We start from the raw sequence: 20,582 nt of genomic DNA, 5'->3' as shown, positions 1-20,582 counted from the left end.
GACCACCTGAGGACCTCATCCCACAGGACCACCTGAGGACCTCATCAGTCCCCAAGGACCACCTGAGGAACCAGTCAGTCCCCACAGGACCACCTGAGGACCTCATCACTCCCCACAGGACCACCTGAGGACCTCATCGCACAGGACCATCTAAGGACCTCATCAGTCCCCAAGGACCACCTGAGGAACCAGTCAGTCCCCACAGGACCACCTGAGGACCTCATCAGTCCCCACAGGACCACCTGAGGCCCTCATCACTCCCCACAGGACCACCTGAGGACCTCATCCCACAGGACCACCTGAGGACCTCATCACTCCCCACAGGACCACCTGAGGACCTCATCAGTCCCCACAGGACCACCTGAGGACCTCATAGTCCCCACAGGACCACCTGAGGACTTCATCAGTCCCACAGGACCACCTGAGGACCTCATAGTCCCCACAGGACCACCTGAGGACCTCATCAGTCCCCACAGGACCACCTGAGGACCTCATCAGTCCCCACAGGACCACCTGAGGAACCAGTCAGTCCCCACAGGACCAACTGAGGCCCTCATCAGTCCCCACAGGACCACCTGAGGACATCATCAGTCCCCACAGGACCACCTGAGGCCCTCATCACTCCCCAAGGGACCACCTGAGGACCTCATCGCACAGGACCACCTGAGGCCCTCATCAGTCCCCACAGGACCACCTGAGGACCTCATCCCACAGGACCACCTGAGGACCCTCATCACTCCCCACAGGACCACCTGAGGACCCTCATCACTCCCCACAGGACCACCTGAGGCCCTCATCAGTCCCCACAGGACCACCTTAGGACCTCATCAGTCCCCACAGGACCACCTGAGGACCTCATCAGTCCCCACAGGACCAACTTAGGACCTCATCAGTCCCCACAGGACCACCTGAGGCCCTCATCACTCCCCAAGAGACCACCTGAGGACCTCATCGCACAGGACCACCTGAGGACCTCATCAGTCCCCACAGGACCACCTGAGGCCCTCATCAGTCCCCACAGGACCACCTGAGGCCCTCATCAGTCCCCACAGGACCACCTGAGGACCTCATCCCACAGGACCACCTGAGGACCCTCATCATTCCCCACAGGACCACCTGAGGCCCTCATCAGTCCCCACAGGACCACCTTAGGACCTCATCAGTCCCCACAGGACCACCTGAGGACCTCATCAGTCCCCACAGGACCAACTTAGGACCTCATCAGTCCCCACTGGACCACCTGAGTACCACATTAGTCCCCACAGGACCACCTGAGGACCTCATTACTCCCCACAGGACCACCTGAGGACCTCATCAGTCCCCACAGGACCACCTGAGTACCACATCAGTCCCCACAAGACCACCTGAGGACCTCATCCCACAGGACCATGTGAGGACCCTCATCAGTCCTCACAGGACCACCTGAGGACCCTCATCAGTCCCCACAGGACCACCTGAGGCCCTCATAAGTCCCCACAGGACCACCTGAGGAACCTGTCTGTCCCCACAGGACCACCTGAGGACCTCATCAGTCCCCACAGGACCACCTGAGGCCCTCATCAGTCCCCACAGGACCACTTGAGGAACCAGTCTGTCCCCACAGGACCACCTGAGGACCTCATCAGTCCCCACAGGACTACCTGAGGACCTCATCCCACAGGACCACGTGAGGACCCTCATCAGTCCCCACAGGACCAACTGAGGAACCAGTCTGTCCCCACAGGACCACCTGAGGACCTCATCCCACAGGACCACCTGAGGACCTCATCAGTCCCCACAGGACCACCTGAGGACCTCATCCCACAGGACCACGTGAGGACCCTCATCAGTCCCCACAGGACCACCTGAGGAACCAGTCAGTCCCCACAGGACCACCTGAGGCTCTCATCAGTCCCCACAGGACCACCTGAGGACCTCATCCCACAGGACCACCTGAGGACCCTCATCAGTCCCCACAGGACAACCTGAGGAACCAGTCTGTCCCCACAGGACCACCTGAGAACCTTGTAGGTCCTCACAGGACCATCTGAGGAACCAGTCAGTCCCCACAGGACCACCTGAGGCTCTCATCAGTCCCCACAGGACCACCTGAGGACCTCATCCCACAGGACCACCTGAGGACCCTCATCAGTCCCCACAGGACCACCTGAGGTACCAGTCTGTCCCCACAGGACCACCTGAGGCTCTGATCAGTCCCCACAGAACCACCTGAGGAACCAACCTGTCCCCACAGGACCACCTGAGGACCTCATCCCACAGGACCACCTGAAGACCTTTGTTAGTCCTCACAGGACCACTCAAGGACCCTGTGAGTCCCCACAGGACCATCTGAAGACCCTTGTCAGTCCCCACAGGACCTAAGGACCTCATCCCACAGGACCACCTGAAGACCCTCGTTAGCCTCACAGGACCACCCAAGGACCCTGTGAGTTCCCACAAGACCACCTGAGGCCCTCATCAGTCCCCACAGGACCACCAGAGGACCTCATCCCACAGGACCACCTGAGGACCCTCGTCAGTCCCCACAGTACCACCTGAGGACCTCATCCCACAGGACCACCTGAAGACCCTCGTTAGTCCTCACAGGACCACCCAAGGACCCTGTGAGTCCCCACAGGACCATTTGAGGGCCCTCATCATTCCCCACAGGACCACCTGAGGACCCAGTCAGACCCCAAGGACCATCTGAGGACCTCATTCCACAGGACCACCTAAAGACCCTTGTGGGTCCCCACAGGACCACCTGAGGACCTCATCGGTTCCTATAGGACCACCTGAGGACCTTGTCAGTCCCCACAGGACCTAAGGACCTCATCCCACAAGACCACCTGAAGACCCTCGTTAGCCTCACAGGACCACCCAAGGACCCTGTGAGTCCCCACAGGACCACCTGAGGACCTCAAGGTCCCTACAGGACCACCAGAGGACCTCATCCCACAAGACCTAAAGACCTCATCAGTCCCCACAGGACCACCTGAGGCCCTCATCAGTCCCCACAGGACCACCGGAGGAAACAGTCTGTCCCCACAGGACCACCTGAGGCCCTCATCAGTCCCCACAGGACTACGAGAGGACCTCATCAGTCCCCACAGGACCACCTGAGGACCTCATCAGTCCCCACAGGACCACCTGAGGACCCTCATCAGTCCCTACAGGACCACCTGAGGAACCAGTCATTCCCCACAGGACCATCTGAGGACTCTTGTCAGTCCCCACAGGACCACCTGAGGACCTCATCAGTCCCCACAGGACCACCTGAGGAACCAGTCAGTCCCCACAGGACCACCTGAGGAACCAGTCAGTCCCCACAGGACCACCTGAGGACCTCATCAGTCCCCAAAGGACCACCTGAGGACCTCATCTGTCCCCACAGGACCACCTGAGGACCTCATCAGTCCCCACAGGACCACCTGAGGCCCTCATCAGTCCCCACAGGACCACCTGAGGACCTCATCAGTCCCCAAGGACCACCTGAGGACCTCATCAGTCCCCACAGGACCACCTGAGGAACCAGTCTGTCCCCACAGGACCACCTGAGGACCCTCATCAGTCCCCACAGGACCACCTGAGGACCCTCATCAGTCCCCAAGGACCACCTGAAGACCCTCATCAGTCCCCACAGGACCACCTGAGGAACCAGTCAGTCCCCACAGGACCACCTGAGGACCTCATCAGTCCCCACAGGACCACCTGAGGAACCAGTCAGTCCCTACAGGACCATCTGAGGACCCTTGTCAGTCCCCACAGGACCACCTGAGGAACCAGTCAGTCCCCACAGGACCACCTGGGGACCCTCATCAGTCCCCACAGGACCACCTGAGGACCTCATCAGTCCCCACAGGACCACCTGAGGACCTCATCAGTCCCCAAGGAACACCTGAGGACCTCATCAGTCCCCACAGGACCACCTGAGGACCTCATCAGTCCCCAAGGACCACCTGAGGACCTCATCAGTCCCCACAGGACCACCTGAGGACCTCATCAGTCCCCACAGGACCACCTGAGGACCCTCATCAGTCCCCAAGGACCACCTGAAGACGCTCATCAGTCCCCACAGGACCACCTGAGGAACCAGTCAGTCACCACAGGACCATCTGAGGACCCTTGTCAGTCCCCACAGGACCACCTGAGGACCCTCATCAGTCCCCACAGGACCACCTGAGGACCTCATCAGTCCCCACAGGACCACCTGAGGACCTCATCAGTCCCCACAGGACCACCTGAGGACCTCATCAGTCCCCAAGGACCACCTGAGGACCTCATCAGTCCCCAAGGACCACCTGAGGACCTCATCAGTCCCCACAGGACCACCTGAGGACCTCATCAGTCCCCACAGGACCACCTGAGGACCTCATCAGTCCCCACAGGACCACCTGAGGACCTCATCAGTCCCCAAGGACCACCTGAGGACCTCATCAGTCCCCAAGGACCACCTGAGGACCTCATCAGTCCCCACAGGACCACCTGAGGACCTCATCAGTCCCCACAGGACCACCTGAGGACCTCATCAGTCCCCAAGGACCTCCTGAGGACCTCATCAGTCCCCAAGGACCACCTGAGGACCTCATCAGTCCCCAAGGACCACCTGAGGACCTCATCAGTCCCCACAGGACCACCTGAGGACCTCATCAGTCCCCACAGGACACCTGAGGACCTCATCAGTCCCCAAGGACCACCTGAAGACCCTCATCAGTCCCCACAGGACCACCTGAGGAACCAGTCAGTCCCCACAGGACACCTGAGGACCTCATCCCACAGGACCACCTGAGGACCTCATCACTCCCCACAGGACCACCTGAGGACCTCATCAGTCCCCACAGGACCACCTGAGGACCTCATCAGTCCCCACAGGACCACCTGAGGACCTCATCAGTCCCCACAGGACACCTGAGGACCTCATCAGTCCCCAAGGACCACCTGAAGACCCTCATCAGTCCCCACAGGACCACCTGAGGACCTCATCAGTCCCCACAGGACACCTGAGGACCTCATCAGTCCCCAAGGACCACCTGAGGACCTCATCAGTCCCCACAGGACCACCTGAGGAAACAGTCAGTCCCCACAGGACCATCTGAGGACCCTCATCAGTCCCCACAGGACCACCTGAGGACCACATCAGTCCCCACAGGACCACCTGAGGACCTCATCAGTCCCCACAGGACCACCTGAAGACCCTCATCAGTCCCCACAGGACCACCTGAGGAAACAGTCAGTCCCCACAGGACCATCTGAGGACCCTCATCAGTCCCCACAGGACCACCTGAGGACCTCATCAGTCCCCACAGGACCACCTGAGGACCTCATCAGTCCCCACAGGACCACCTGAAGACCCTCATCAGTCCCCACAGGACCACCTGAGGACCTCATCAGTCCCCACAGGACCACCTGAAGACCCTCATCAGTCCCCACAGGACCACCTGAGGACCTCATCAGTCCCCACAGGACCACCTGAGGACCTCATCAGTACCCACAGGACCACCTGAAGACCCTCATCAGTCCCCACAGGACCACCTGAGGACCTCATCAGTCCCCACAGGACCACCTGAGGACCTCATCAGTCCCCACAGGACCACCTGAGGACCTCATCAGTCCCCAAGGACCACCTGAGGACCTCATCAGTCCCCAAGGACCACCTGAGGACCTCATCAGTCCCCACAGGACCACCTGAGGACCTCATCAGTCCCCACAGGACCACCTGAGGACCTCATCAGTCCCCACAGGACCACCTGAGGACCTCATCAGTCCCCAAGGACCACCTGAGGACTCATCAGTCCCCACAGGACCACCTGAGGACCTCATCAGTCCCCACAGGACCACCTGAGGACCTCATTAGTCCCCACAGGACCACCTGAGGACCTCATCAGTCCCCACAGGACTACCTGAAGACCCTCATCAGTCCCCACAGGACCACCTGAGGAACCAGTCAGTCCCCACAGGACCACCTGAAGACCCTCATCAGTCCCCACAGGACCACCTGAGGAACCAGTCAGTCCCCACAGGACCATCTGAGGACCCTTGTCAGTCCCCACAGGACCACCTGAGGACCTCATCAGTCCCCACAGGACCACCTGAGGACCTCATCAGTCCCCAAGGACCACCTGAGGACCTCATCAGTCCCCAAGGACCACCTGAGGACCTCATCAGTCCCCACAGGACCACCTGAGGACCTCATCAGTCCCCACAGGACCACCTGAGGACCTCATCAGTCCCCACAGGACCACCTGAGGACCTCATCAGTCCCCAAGGACCACCTGAGGACCTCATCAGTCCCCAAGGACCACCTGAGGACCTCATCAGTCCCCACAGGACCACCTGAGGACCTCATCAGTCCCCACAGGACCACCTGAGGACCTCATCAGTCCCCAAGGACCTCCTGAGGACCTCATCAGTCCCCAAGGACCACCTGAGGACCTCATCAGTCCCCAAGGACCACCTGAGGACCTCATCAGTCCCCACAGGACCACCTGAGGACCTCATCAGTCCCCACAGGACACCTGAGGACCTCATCAGTCCCCAAGGACCACCTGAAGACCCTCATCAGTCCCCACAGGACCACCTGAGGAACCAGTCAGTCCCCACAGGACACCTGAGGACCTCATCCCACAGGACCACCTGAGGACCTCATCACTCCCCACAGGACCACCTGAGGACCTCATCAGTCCCCACAGGACCACCTGAGGACCTCATCAGTCCCCACAGGACCACCGGAGGACCTCATCAGTCCCCACAGGACACCTGAGGACCTCATCAGTCCCCACAGGACCACCTGAAGACCCTCATCAGTCCCCACAGGACCACCTGAGGACCTCATCAGTCCCCACAGGACACCTGAGGACCTCATCAGTCCCCAAGGACCACCTGAGGACCTCATCAGTCCCCACAGGACCACCTGAGGAAACAGTCAGTCCCCACAGGACCATCTGAGGACCCTCATCAGTCCCCACAGGACCACCTGAGGACCTCATCAGTCCCCACAGGACCACCTGAGGACCTCATCAGTCCCCACAGGACCACCTGAAGACCCTCATCAGTCCCCACAGGACCACCTGAAGACCCTCATCAGTCCCCACAGGACCACCTGAGGACCTCATCAGTCCCCACAGGACCACCTGAGGACCTCATCAGTCCCCACAAGACCACCTGAAGACCCTCATCAGTCCCCACAGGACCACCTGAGGACCTCATCAGTCCCCACAGGACCACCTGAAGACCCTCATCAGTCCCCACAGGACCACCTGAGGACCTCATCAGTCCCCACAGGACACCTGAGGACCTCATCAGTCCCCAAGGACCACCTGAGGACCTCATCAGTCCCCACAGGACCACCTGAGGAAACAGTCAGTCCCCACAGGACCATCTGAGGACCCTCATCAGTCCCCACAGGACCACCTGAGGACCTCATCAGTCCCCACAGGACCACCTGAGGACCTCATCAGTCCCCACAGGACCACCTGAAGACCCTCATCAGTCCCCACAGGACCACCTGAGGACCTCATCAGTCCCCACAGGACACCTGAGGACCTCATCAGTCCCCAAGGACCACCTGAGGACCTCATCAGTCCCCACAGGACCACCTGAGGAAACAGTCAGTCCCCACAGGACCATCTGAGGACCCTCATCAGTCCCCACAGGACCACCTGAGGACCTCATCAGTCCCCACAGGACCACCTGAGGACCTCATCAGTCCCCACAGGACCACCTGAAGACCCTCATCAGTCCCCACAGGACCACCTGAGGACCTCATCAGTCCCCACAGGACCACCTGAAGACCCTCATCAGTCCCCACAGGACCACCTGAGGACCTCATCAGTCCCCACAGGACCACCTGAGGACCTCATCAGTACCCACAGGACCACCTGAAGACCCTCATCAGTCCCCACAGGACCACCTGAGGACCTCATCAGTCCCCACAGGACCACCTGAGGACCTCATCAGTCCCCACAGGACCACCTGAGGACCTCATCAGTCCCCACAGGACCACCTGAGGACCTCATCAGTCCCCACAGGACCACCTGAAGACCCTCATCAGTCCCCACAGGACCACCTGAGGACCCTCATCAGTCCCCACAGGACCACCTGAGGCCCTCATCAGTCCCCACAGGACCACCTGAGGACCTCATCAGTCCCCACAGGACCACCTGAGGCCCTCATCAGTCCCCACAGGACCACCTGAGGACCTCATCAGTCCCCACAGGACCACCTGAGGCCCTCATCAGTCCCCACAGGACCACCTGAGGCCCTCATCAGTCCCCAAGGACCACCTGAGGCCCTCATCAGTCCCCAAGGACCATCTGAGGACCTCATCACTCCCCACAGGACCACCTGAGGACCTCATCAGTCCCCACAGGACCACCTGAGGACCTCATCAGTCCCCACAGGACCACCTGAGGAACCAGTCATCAGTCGCCACAGGACCACCTGAGGACCTCATCAGCCTCACCCCTGGGACTCACCTGGCTTTTGTGAGATCTTTCCCACCTAAGCCTAAATGCCGCTTCCTGCTCGAGCTAGATGGAATGGACCAGTGGCCCTTCAAACAACAAGCAGGCTACAAATTTATTATCCTCACCATTTATTATCCAGACCTTAAAAATACAAATCTCTTCAGAGGATAATTATCTGGAGCTTAAGATTACATAAACAAACACACACTGTGTCCCCAGACACACACATCATGTACACAGACACACACAGTACACAAACATAGACACTCACATCATGTCCACAGACACAGACACACGTTACATGCACAAGCGTGAACGCACAATAACTCTAAAACACAGTTATCTCCACTAGAGGCTCTGTGTGGTGTTCCATTGACACGCCCATGTGCACACATGAGTTCTGTGTGGAGACAGGTCTTCCTGCTGAGAAACAGGGAACCGCTGTGAGTCCAGAGGGGCCAGCTGCTCAGGTCCTCTGCACATTGCTGCCTCCCGGCCTCACACTCCGCCCCCGATGGCTGGCTTTCTTTCTCTTTCTTTCTTTCTTTCTTTCTTTCTTTCTTTCCTTCCTTCCTTCCTTCCTTCCTTCCTTCCTTCCTTCCTTCCTTCCTTCCTTCCTTCCTCTCTCTCTCTCTCTCTCTCTCTCTCTCTCTCTCTCTCTCTCTCTTTCTTTTTCTTTCTTTATTTTGTTGTGTGAATGTGTGTGTGGTCCTGGGGATTGAACCCAGGGCCTTGTGCAAGTGAGGCCAGCACGCTACCACCCGAGCCAGGTCCCCAGCCCCTGCTGGCTTTCTTAGCCTTCAGCGCCCATCCCCTAGCAGCCTGAGATGCCTGAGTGTGTGGCCTACAAACTGATGCTGTGGGAAAGGGCTGTAGAGGGCAGGGGCCAAGGCAGGAGGGGTGGCCGCCCTCGTGGGGTCCCAGGAACATCGGAGCAGAATGACAGGCTGCCCTGCCCTACCTGTCAGGCCAGGTCCTTCCTAACCATTAGGAGATGGGCAGCCAACTTTGGTACCAGGGGTTGAATCCAGGGGCACTTGACCACTGAGCCACATCCCCAGCCCATTTTCTTTTTTTTAATATTTTTTAGTTGTAGTTGGACACAATGCCTTTATTTTATTTATTTTTATGTGGTGCTGAGGATCGAACGCAGCGCCTTGCACGTGCTAGGCGAGTGCTCTACCTCTGAACCACAACCCAGCGCCCCCCTCAGCCATTTTTTTTTATGTTTTATTTTGAGACAGGTTCTCACTAAGTTGCTCAAGACCTTATTAAGATGCTGAGGCTGGCTTTGAATTTTCAATCCTCCTGCCTCAGCCTCCCAAGCAGCTGGGATCACAGGCATGCCCCACTGTGCCTGGCAGCAGCACTACTTCCTTCCTTCCTTCCTTGATTCCTTCCTTGCTTCCTTCCTTCTTAATTAACTAATTAATTTCACAGAATGCATTTTGACAAATAGTATACAAATAGAGCACACCTTCTCATTCCTCTGGCTGTACATGATGCAGAGTCACTTTGGTTGTGTAATCAGACATGTATACAGGGTAATAATGTCTCTTTCTACCATCCTTCCCATCACCACAGCCCCACTCCATCCCTCATTCCCCTCTACACAAACCAAAGTTCCTTCATTCTTCCCTACCCCACCCCACCAGCCCCACTAGGGACTAGCATCTGCTTATTAGAGAAAGCATTCAGCTTTTGGTTTGGGGGGATTGGCTTATTTCACTTAGCATGATATTCTCTAGTACCATCCATTCAAATAAGGTTTAAGATGCACACAGGTCTACTGGGTGCGGTGGCCAGTGCCTAGAGTCCCAGCTGCTCCAGAGGCTAGGTGGAGGGTCACTGGAGCCCAGGAGGTCAAGGCCAGCTGGGCAGCACAGCAAGACTGGGTCTCTGGAGAACACCAAGGAGGCAGCACGTGGGCCCAGCCACCTCTTCTGCCTCAGGAGCAGGCAGAGGGCACACAGCCTGCACTGTGCATCCCTGCATGCCCGGCCTGTCTCCACCCTCCACCCTCCTTGCCCTCCTGGGCACAGCACAGCCACAGCCCATGCCAGCCTCCCCGGTGAGACCATTGGCAGGACTGAAGAATCGCCAGTGCGGGAAGAGGGCCAGGCGTGCCTGATGCAGCCCTGGACCCGAGCACTTACGGTCATTCTGCAGGAGCTTGTCCAGCGAGTCACGCCACTGCAGAGCCTCGTCCCGCGAGGGCCTGAAGAAGAGGGAGGACGGTGAAAGCAGGCCTGGGCAGGCAGCCAGCATATGGCAGTGCCACTGCCCTGCTGAGCGTGGTGCCACTGACACCATAGGTACGAGGACGGGCGGCGTCCCAGCAAATGGGTCCTGGCAGTCAGCGGCCGCGCTGTGGTGTCCCCTGGCAGATCTGCCTCCACGAAGCCAAGCCTCACGACCGTGGTCCCTGCCAGCGGCTTCGTGGTCTCCAGCCAGGCACACCCCAGGGCAGGCCACCCCTCACAGGGCCGAACTCCTCTCAGCCTTGCCCATTTGCTCTGCGGGGCCTGGGCTCCCCATCCCCAGGCCATCGGCAAGGCCAGTGGAGATGGGCCGTGATCGTGCTTCATGCTAGGAAGTGGTCGTAGCGAGTCTGCATTTTTAACATCCATGCCAGTTTCCCTGCCCATTAGGACGGGGGATATTTTTGAGAAAAGCGGTTGGTACACCTCGAATGGAACGTGGCCACAAACGCCAGCCGTGCTGACTAAGGAGAATTGGTGGCCACTTGCCATGACCTCTTGGTGCTTCATCACTGTGCCCATCCCCTCCTTCCAGTTCTCCCCTCCCATCAGTGTGCCAGGGACCTGCTGGCCTCATCTGGGAGGTGTCCGGCTCTCCCTGCTACAGAGAGACAGACGGGGCACGGTGGGCCCGGGAGGTGTTTTAGCTCCGGCCCCACAGCCAACTCTGCACACAGCCCATGGGTTCCTGTTTCTAGTTTGAGAAATAGCAGGTGGCTTTTTAATGTTTCGATCTAGTAGCTGAGATTGACACAGTTGTGGGTCCTTGTCCTGCAGGCTGAGAAGCAGCCTCACTGTCTGCAAGGGCAGCGGCACCTGCAGTGCTGAGCTGACCCCCGACTCCATGCCCCGTGACAGAGCCTGCACAGACTGAGAAAGACATAGTGTCATTGGCTGAACAGGTGAGCCGCCTTCTCTGCCCTTCATACAGGGGGAAAGGGAGATGGGGAATGGCACAGACCTGAGTCCCTCAACTTTCTGGTCAGTGGCCACTTTGGCTCTTCTACACTGCCTCATACTGAGACTCTCCCTACGAATGTGTTCTTTTGCTCCTACATTGCTGTCACAAGGCCTTGTATACCCTAATTTCTTCACTAGAGTGGTTTCAATATTTTGTACTTAATAGACTCATATCACATCAAATTGTACATAGAAGCAGCAGAATATTAAGTTACTGGATAAAAGAAACTGGCTCAGAAAAGGGGAAGGCCTGAAGCACCCACTGAATCTTCTGATCCTGGAGTAAGTAAATCTTCTGATCCTGGAGTAAGTAAATCTTCTGATCCTGGAGTAAGTAAAAGGAATCACTTCCCTGTGCCTCCCCTCTGGGGTGAGAAGTGGAGAGCCATGGTCTGAGCAGGTGCACCAAGCTTTAACACCTTGCCAAATCCTATCTGTTCCAGGTGGTCTTGTTGGAGCCAGCTAACGGTCGATGCCAGCAGCACATCACAGCCCAGATCAGTCCTGGAAAGGATACATGCAGGGCCCACTCAGGGCCAAGTTGGCCCTTAGTAAGGTAAGGGTAGTCAGGTGGATGAAAGCCCCACAGCTCCTTCAGACGGCACCCTGGGAGGCCACAGAGGTTCATCCTGTCCCGATTCTCAAAATGCATAAGCCCTCATTAGGTCCAAATTCTTGGAAACAAGACAGATGCAGGATGGCCAGTTGGCATCCTGGGCTGAAGGTCAGAGCTGACCACAAGGAGTGGGCGCCCTCTGTGGTGAGTGTGGAAGGAGGGTCGGGAAGCTCGGTGAAAGGAGGGCAAATGAGCTTCGGTGGAGGTCTGACAAGGCCAAGCTTTTGCGGTTCAGGAGCCATCTCAACTGGAAGTCCCTCCTGTCCACTCTCCCACCCACCCTGCCTGATCTCTCTCACTGCCGGGGGATCGCGTCTTCAGGAAACCTTCCCCTTCTCCCTGCCCTGTGGCCTAGCCCCTGCAGCACCAGCCTCTAATGCATGAGTTTCTTGTGAGGGTAAAAGATGTCTGCAATTTGGGGTCCACACATGGACTTGGAAAAGGGCCAGGGTTTCCCCACTGGTACCCTGTCCATGGTGCCCAGGGCAACATCAGCCATGGGATAAGGACTCAGCAAATCCTCATGGATCTGCGGCTGATTGTGAGCTGCATGCACTGCAGGGCAGCCTGCAACAGACATGGCCAGGTGCTGAGTACGTGAGTGCTGGCCCACTTACCCAGAGGCAGGATTGGTTGCTAATAGCCACAACTGAATGAACTGAGATCTTTCAGTGGCTTCCAAGAAGCTATGGCCATGCCTGCTGGTGGCTGTGCCATGCATGGGCTGTGACCTCAGGTAGGGGAGAGTGTCATGACCTCTCTCAGCACCACTGCTGGTGTGGGTTGCTATGTGGGCTGTCTGGGCTTGGGCTTGGTTTGCAGTCTGCGGGGTGCCTGGCTTGACTCAATATTCCTGGTAAGTGTGTTTGCAGGTCTCTGCTCCGGTGGGAAGGTGATCCCCAGGGTGTAGTGATGCTCGCCCTGCCCTCCCCCCAGGTCTAGCTGCTCAGGACCAGCCCAAGTCTGTGAATCCTGTCCCGCCTTCACCCCGTGGCCAGCAGTGACCAGTGGGTCATAGCTTCTAAATAGCAGCACTTTCTGAGGTGGCATGTCTTTGATCCTCAGCAGGACCCACTTTGCAGCAGTGGGTGAATCCACCCTGGCCACAGCTGTGACGGGCGATGGCACTCAGAGCCCAGTAAGGGGCATTTGTGTGCAGTCAGCCCAAAGCCCCTGAGCTGCAAACAGCAACAGCAATAGCAGGACCCCCAGGCCCCGCCAGAGATGGGACATAATAGGCAGAAAAGGGAGCCTGGAGTGAGAACCTCAGAGGAGCGCCAGGTCTACCCTGCCATACCACGGTCCATCACAGCCCCACCTGCAGTGTCCACAGGCTAAACCCCCGTGGTCTGCTGACCACGGCTTGCTGTGAGGGCTGCAGCCGGCCTGGGCTGCTCAGATGCCGAGGGTGGGCGAACATGGGGGCACTTGAAGAAGAGGCGGGTGGGGAGGGCAGAGGCCCAGACGCTAGGAAGAACGCTGTAGAAGGAGGCAGCCGGTGGGCAGACACCCTGGTGCACAAGTCAGAGCTCTAAGGAAAGGTAGCTGGTGGTCAAGTGAGAACTCTGAAGAGGACAGAGCTCATGGGCAGATACCAGGTGGACCAGGCACCCAAGCTTCCCTGAGCCATAAGCCTCAAGCCTGATTAGAAGGAGGCAAGGAAATGCTGGGTGGTGGGCAGGTGTAGACTTCAGTCTCTGCAGTCAGCCAGGAGAGTGAGTGGTTAAGAGCCCAGAAGGGCGGCTGGGACCTGTGCAGACTGGAATAGGCACAGCCCCGCTCTGTGGAGGGCTCAAGGGACAGAGAACCAGGAACTCTTACCAGGCGAAGCTGGTTCTGGGGGAGGACACCGGCAGCTTTTTCTGTTTTTCTCAATGGCCTAATTTTTATGCAAATATGAATGTTTTTTAAAACAATAAATAAAAGAAAGTGTCTCCCAGGAGAGGAATCCCTGCTGATGAAAAGGAGAGGGTCAGAAACACTTTGTGAAGAGAAGGTACTTATCCTCTGATAGAACGTGGGTAGAGAGCACCCAGGGGAGGAAAGAGATGAGGGTGCACGCACCAAGCTGCCTGCCAGGCAGGGGCACAGACTGGCGCCCAGGATGGGTGGGCAGGGTGGCAAGTTTGGGAGCAGCAGACATCAGCACTCCCAGGAATGAAAGGGTTCTCTCAACCCTGAGAACTTTGGGGAGGGGTGGGGATGGAGGTCAAAGGGCAAGAGACCCTGCAGATGGGGTCCAGCAATCCTCCGGGGCTTTAGCAGGAATCCCTGGGCCCAGACTGCAAGCATGTCTGTGGGGCTTCCGAGCAGCCCCTCAAGGCAGGCACAGTGCCAGTTCTTCATGCTGATCCCAGCAGGTCAGTACCTGACCCACTGGCCACTTCCACACAGGTCTGGCCTGCTCCCACTGGCCTGAGACTGCTGCTTCCTGCTGATGAGCCCTTTCAGCTGTGAGAGTCCACTGGAGGCAAATGGAGATATCCACTTAGGGTGAATGGCAATTTTAAAAAGAAAAATCCGTGTTGGTGTGTCTCAACTAGTCCAGCTAGTTGGAGGTGGGAGGTGCCTAGACAGGCATCGGTGGTGGAGCACCCAAGTGTTAGTTTAGGAAGGAGAAAGAAGCTGTCAGGCACACTCTGTGGTCTCCAGGATCTTCAGTAGCAGAATTCACCTGGTTTCTTCCTCTGGGCAGAGAGAGGAGGGCTGCCCACCCTGTGTGGTAGACTAGGAGCGCGTGGGGACTCTGTGCCTCCCATGCTGACGGAAAGTGGGCCAGCGTCCTGCAGGAGCCGACAGCTCGACTCCCTAGCGCTGCAGCTTCCTGTGGTGCCTAAGTTCACCTGAGCACAGGAAACCCAGGAATGCTGGTTTAGGACTGGAGAGAGCTCTTGCTCTGCAGGACTTAGCAAAGGCCATCCAGCATCCACTCTTCTCTGGACCTGGGAGGTCTCCACATTGGAGAAGAAGCTCAGTCTTGAATCATCTGCCTGACCCTCAGGACCTCCAGAGGAAAACGCTCCTCACACCCTGAGAACGCTGGCCCTGCCCCCAGCTGCCAGCTGCAGCTTCCTGGCTCATGGTCAGGGAGTGCTCCTGGCCCCAGCCAGCGCCAGATCTGAGTGCTGGCTGACCAAGCAGGTGGCTGCTCCCTTTTACAGAGTATGGTATGTCTTTCCCAAGGTAAGGGCTCTTTCTCACTCTCCTTCACTGAGTGTGTGTGTGTGTGTGTGTGTGTGTGTGTGTGTGTGTCATTCTGCCAGTATCTGATATTGTGTTCCATAAATGGAATCAGGGAAAGCTTATCTACAAGCCAACTCTCGGGGGACTCTGATCTGCAGAGAGTGATGAGGGTCTGTGGAGCAGGGGAGCCGGGGCTCACTCACTTCTGGGGCTTGGCTGGCTTCTGCACCTTCTCGTTGTATGGAATGATGAGGTCAACAGCTGAGTCAGGCTTCTGCAGGAGTGTGCCCAACTTCATCTTGATCTCCTTGGCCCTGGAAGAGAGAGAAGGGAACAGGAATGTCACACCAGCACACAGACCTCACAAACAGACCTCCTCTGCCTCCAGGAACCAAAGGACAAACCCATGTCACTGCCTCTGTGCTTTCGCAGCAGGAAGAGCACCAGTGCAGAGACGGCTGGTCAGCGCTTCCGGCTGGCCCTGGTTAATCCGCACCGTCTTGTTTTAATCGTGATTGCTACGCATGCATTCTCTTCTTTACTACATGGAAGCTATAGTAGTGTTATTTTCATCCTGAGGATGAGAAAACCTACGACAACCAGCCAGGGTGAGCCCGAGTGTCTCTGGAGTCGACAGGGTAATGGCTCCGCATAGTCCACCCATCCCCAGGACTCTGTGCCCAACTACCAGTTGGTACATGACATAAATCATTCTTTACTGCCTGACCCCAGCTCCCCTTTCTGCAGGATGACGGAGTGTGCCTAGATGTGTGTGAGCCGTCCCAGCCACAGCGTCATGTATTCTGCTGGGTGACATTCCTCTCCACAGGGCTTCCTCCTCAGCCCCAGCGCCTGGCCCCAGCCAGCTGGCAGAGCCTCTCAGATGCAGCCGCCTTCACAGATGCAGACTGGTGGCCTCGGACCTGCCAGAGCTGTCTGCTGCCCTGTGTGGCCAGCATTTCAGGGCGTGAATGTAGTCCTGGTTCTGGACTCCCCTCCTCCAAGATGTAGCCTTCTCACTCTCAGTCCTAAGGGTAATCTTGAGGTCATGCTTCCCTTTATCAGGACTGAGATCAAGAGCACCGAGCAATGCTGATTCTAACCAAGGAGCGAGCCCTGCAGACACCCAGATGGTCCTCACCTGGTGCTGTGGCACTTCACCCAGTTCTTAAGGGTGATGTCAAACGGTATGACATTCATGATTATGTGTCTGTTTCCAATTTGACAAGAGAACTCCTGGAAAGTAGGTATCTTAAAGGCTTCCATCCCCTGTGCCTGGCAAAAGGCTTGCATGAAAAACATTCAAGAATACTTGCTGAAAATATCTAGGTCCTTTTCCTCATAGAGCTGTTAACATTTTTCTTAAGGAAACCAGATGAAAGTCTTCAAGATACAGAATGCCAGGAGGAGTGACCACGGACGTCAGAGGAGTGAAGAGCACTCCAGGAAATATCTAGCTTGACACCCCATTTTTCCTTAGCACAGGGGGTACAATAACTGCTACCAAGAGAGTCCATTCTACATTGCCCATCCCTTCTGCTCTTTCCCCACGACCTTCTCACCACTACCCAGCGGGTTGGCTCCCTCCCTGCCCAGCACGGCAGGCTGTAGAACAACATACTGTGTGCAGGACCAGGCCAAGCCCAGAGGTTAGGGTCCTGTGATCTCAGGAGGGTGTGGGAGGTAGGAGCTCTGTGCAGGACCAGGCCAAGCCCAGATGTTAGGGTCCTGTGATCTCAGGGGGGTGTGGGGAGGTAGGAGCTCTGTGCAGGACCAGGCCAAGCCCAGAGGTTAGGGTCCTGTGATCTCAGGAGGGTGTGGGAGGTAGGAGCTCTGTGCAGGACCAGGCCAAGCCCAGAGGTTAGGGTCCTGTGATCTCAGGAGGGTGTGGGAGGTAGGAGCTCTGTGCAGGACCAGGGCCAACCCCAGATGTTAGGGTCCTGTGATCTCAGGAGGCTGTGGGGAGGTAGGACTCTGTGCAGGACCAGGGCCAACCCCAGATGTTAGGGTCCTGTGATCTCAGGAGGGTGTGGGGAGGTAGGAGCTCTGTGCAGGACCAGGCCAAGCCCAGATGTTAGGGTCCTGTGATCTCAGGAGGGTGTGGGGAGGTAGGAGCTCTGTGCAGGACCAGGCCAAGCCCAGATGTTAGGGTCCTGTGATCTCAGGAGGGTGTGGGGAGGTAGGAGCTCTGTGCAGGACCAGGCCAAGTCCAGATGTTAGGGTCCTGTGATATCAGGAGGGTGTGGGGAGGTAGGAGCTCTGTGCAGGACCAGGCCAAGTCCAAATGTTAGGGTCCTGTGATCTCAGGAGGGTGTGGGTTGTTAGGACTCTGTGCAGGACCAGGCCAAGCCCAGATGTTAGGGTCCTGTGATCTCAGGAGGGTGTGGGGAGGTAGGAGCTCTGTGCAGGACCAGGCCAAGCCCAGATGTTAGGGTCCTGTGATCTCAGGAGGGTGTGGGGAGGTAGGAGCTCTGTGCAGGACCAGGCCAAGTCCAGATGTTAGGGTCCTGTGATCTCAGGAGAGTGTGGGGAGGTAGGACTCTGTGCAGGACCAGGCCAAGCCCAGATGTTAGGGTCCTGTGATCTCAGGAGGGTGTGAGGAGGTAGGAGCTCTGTGCAGGACCAGGGCCAACCCTAGATGTTAGTGTCCTCTAGGCTCAGGAGGGTGTGGGGAGGTAGGAGCTCTGTGCAGGACCAGGCCAAGCCCAGATGTTAGGGTCCTGTGATCTCAGGAGGGTGTGGGGAGGTAGGAGCTCTGTGCAGGACTGGGCCAAGTCCAGATGTTAGGGTCCTGTGATCTCAGGAGGGTGTGAGGAGGTAGGAGCTCTGTGCAGGGCCAGGCCAAGTCCAGAGGTTAGGGTCCTGTGATCTCAGGAGAGTGTGGGGAGGTAGGACTCTGTGCAGGACCAGGCCAAGCCCAGATGTTAGGGTCCTGTGATCTCAGGAGGGTGTGGGGAGGTAGGAGCTCTGTGCAGGACCAGGCCAAGCCCAGATGTTAGGGTCCTGTGATCTCAGGAGGGTGTGAGGAGGTAGGACTCTGTGCAGGACCAGGGTCAACCCCAGAGGTTAGGGTCCTGTGATCTCAGGAGGGTGTGGGGAGGTAGGAGCTCTGTGCAGGACCAGGCCAAGCCCAGATGTTAGGGTCCTGTGATCTCAGGAGGGTGTGGGGAGGTAGGAGCTCTGTGCAGGACCAGGCCAACCCCAGATGTTAGGGTCCTGTGATCTCAGGAGGGTGTGAGGAGGTAGGACTCTGTGCAGGACCAGGCCAAGCCCAGATGTTAGGGTCCTGTGATCTCAGGAGGGTGTGGGGAGGTAGGAGCTCTGTGCAGGACCAGGCCAAGTCCAGATGTTAGGGTCCTGTGATCTCAGGAGGGTGTGGGGAGGTAGGACTCTGTGCAGGACCAGGCCAAGTCCAGATGTTAGGGTCCTGTGATCTCAGGAGGGTGTGGGGAGGTAGGACTCTGTGCAGGACCAGGCCAAGCCCAGATGTTAGGGTCCTGTGATCTCAGGAGGGTGTGAGGAGGTAGGACTCTGTGCAGGACCAGGCCAAGCCCAGATGTTAGGGTCCTGTGATCTCAGGAGGGTGTGGGGAGGTAGGACTCTGTGCAGGACCAGGCCAAGCCCAGATGTTAGGGTCCTGTGATCTCAGGAGGGTGTGAGGAGGTAGGACTCTGTGCAGGACCAGTCCAAGCCCAGATGTTAGGGTCCTGTGATCTCAGGAGGGTGTGGGGAGGTAGGAGCTCTGTGCAGGACCAGGCCAAGCCCAGATGTTAGGGTCCTGTGATCTCAGGAGGGTGTGAGGAGGTAGGACTCTGTGCAGGACCAGGCCAAGCCCAGATGTTAGGGTCCTGTGATCTCAGGAGGGTGTGAGGAGGTAGGACTCTGTGCAGGGCCAGGGTCAACCCCAGAGGTTAGGGTCCTGTGATCTCAGGAGGGTGTGGGGAGGTAGGAGCTCTGTGCAGGACCAGGCCAAGCCCAGAGGTTAGGGTCCTGTGATCTCAGGAGGGTGTGGGAGGTAGGAGCTCTGTGCAGGACCAGGCCAAGCCCAGAGGTTAGGGTCCTGTGATCTCAGGAGGGTGTGGGAGGTAGGAGCTCTGTGCAGGACCAGGGCCAACCCCAGATGTTAGGGTCCTGTGATCTCAGGAGGCTGTGGGGAGGTAGGACTCTGTTCAGGACCAGGGCCAACCCCAGATGTTAGGGTCCTGTGATCTCAGGAGGGTGTGGGTTGTTAGGACTCTGTGCAGGACCAGGCCAAGCCCAGATGTTAGGGTCCTGTGATCTCAGGAGGGTGTGGGGAGGTAGGAGCTCTGTGCAGGACCAGGCCAAGCCCAGATGTTAGGGTCCTGTGATCTCAGGAGGGTGTGGGGAGGTAGGAGCTCTGTGCAGGACCAGGCCAAGTCCAGATGTTAGGGTCCTGTGATCTCAGGAGGGTGTGGGGAGGTAGGAGCTCTGTGCAGGACCAGGCCAAGTCCAAATGTTAGGGTGTGATCTCAGGAGGGTGTGGGTTGTTAGGACTCTGTGCAGGACCAGGCCAAGCCCAGATGTTAGGGTCCTGTGATCTCAGGAGGGTGTGGGGAGGTAGGAGCTCTGTGCAGGACCAGGCCAAGCCCAGATGTTAGGGTCCTGTGATCTCAGGAGGGTGTGGGGAGGTAGGAGCTCTGTGCAGGACCAGGCCAAGTCCAGATGTTAGGGTCCTGTGATCTCAGGAGAGTGTGGGGAGGTAGGACTCTGTGCAGGACCAGGCCAAGCCCAGATGTTAGGGTCCTGTGATCTCAGGAGGGTGTGAGGAGGTAGGAGCTCTGTGCAGGACCAGGGCCAACCCTAGATGTTAGTGTCCTCTAGGCTCAGGAGGGTGTGGGGAGGTAGGAGCTCTGTGCAGGACCAGGCCAAGCCCAGATGTTAGGGTCCTGTGATCTCAGGAGGGTGTGGGGAGGTAGGAGCTCTGTGCAGGACCAGGCCAAGTCCAGATGTTAGGGTCCTGTGATCTCAGGAGAGTGTGGGGAGGTAGGACTCTGTGCAGGACCAGGCCAAGCCCAGATGTTAGGGTCCTGTGATCTCAGGAGGGTGTGGGGAGGTAGGAGCTCTGTGCAGGACCAGGCCAAGTCCAGATGTTAGGGT

At 57.7% G+C, this 20,582-nt stretch overlaps 1 protein-coding gene across 1 annotated transcript in view; it reads right to left on the bottom strand.

The window, feature by feature from the left end:
- Positions 1-20,582, bottom strand: part of Rgs5 (regulator of G protein signaling 5) — a 57,579-nt gene that overhangs the window by 14,342 nt on the left and 22,655 nt on the right. Inside the window, exons 2-3 of the mRNA XM_076832444.2 lie at positions 15,668-15,778; positions 10,601-10,662 (exon numbers count right to left, since the gene is read on the bottom strand). Of these exons, the coding sequence (XP_076688559.1) occupies positions 10,601-10,662; positions 15,668-15,778 (173 nt within the window). The remainder of the gene's footprint in view (positions 1-10,600; positions 10,663-15,667; positions 15,779-20,582) is intronic.

The sequence above is a fragment of the Callospermophilus lateralis genome, chromosome 13 (genome assembly GCF_048772815.1).
Source record: "Callospermophilus lateralis isolate mCalLat2 chromosome 13, mCalLat2.hap1, whole genome shotgun sequence".
Lineage (NCBI taxonomy): Eukaryota > Metazoa > Chordata > Mammalia > Rodentia > Sciuridae > Callospermophilus > Callospermophilus lateralis.
Note: the sequence above shows the minus strand (reverse complement) of the source record. Positions and strands in the feature narration are given on the sequence as shown.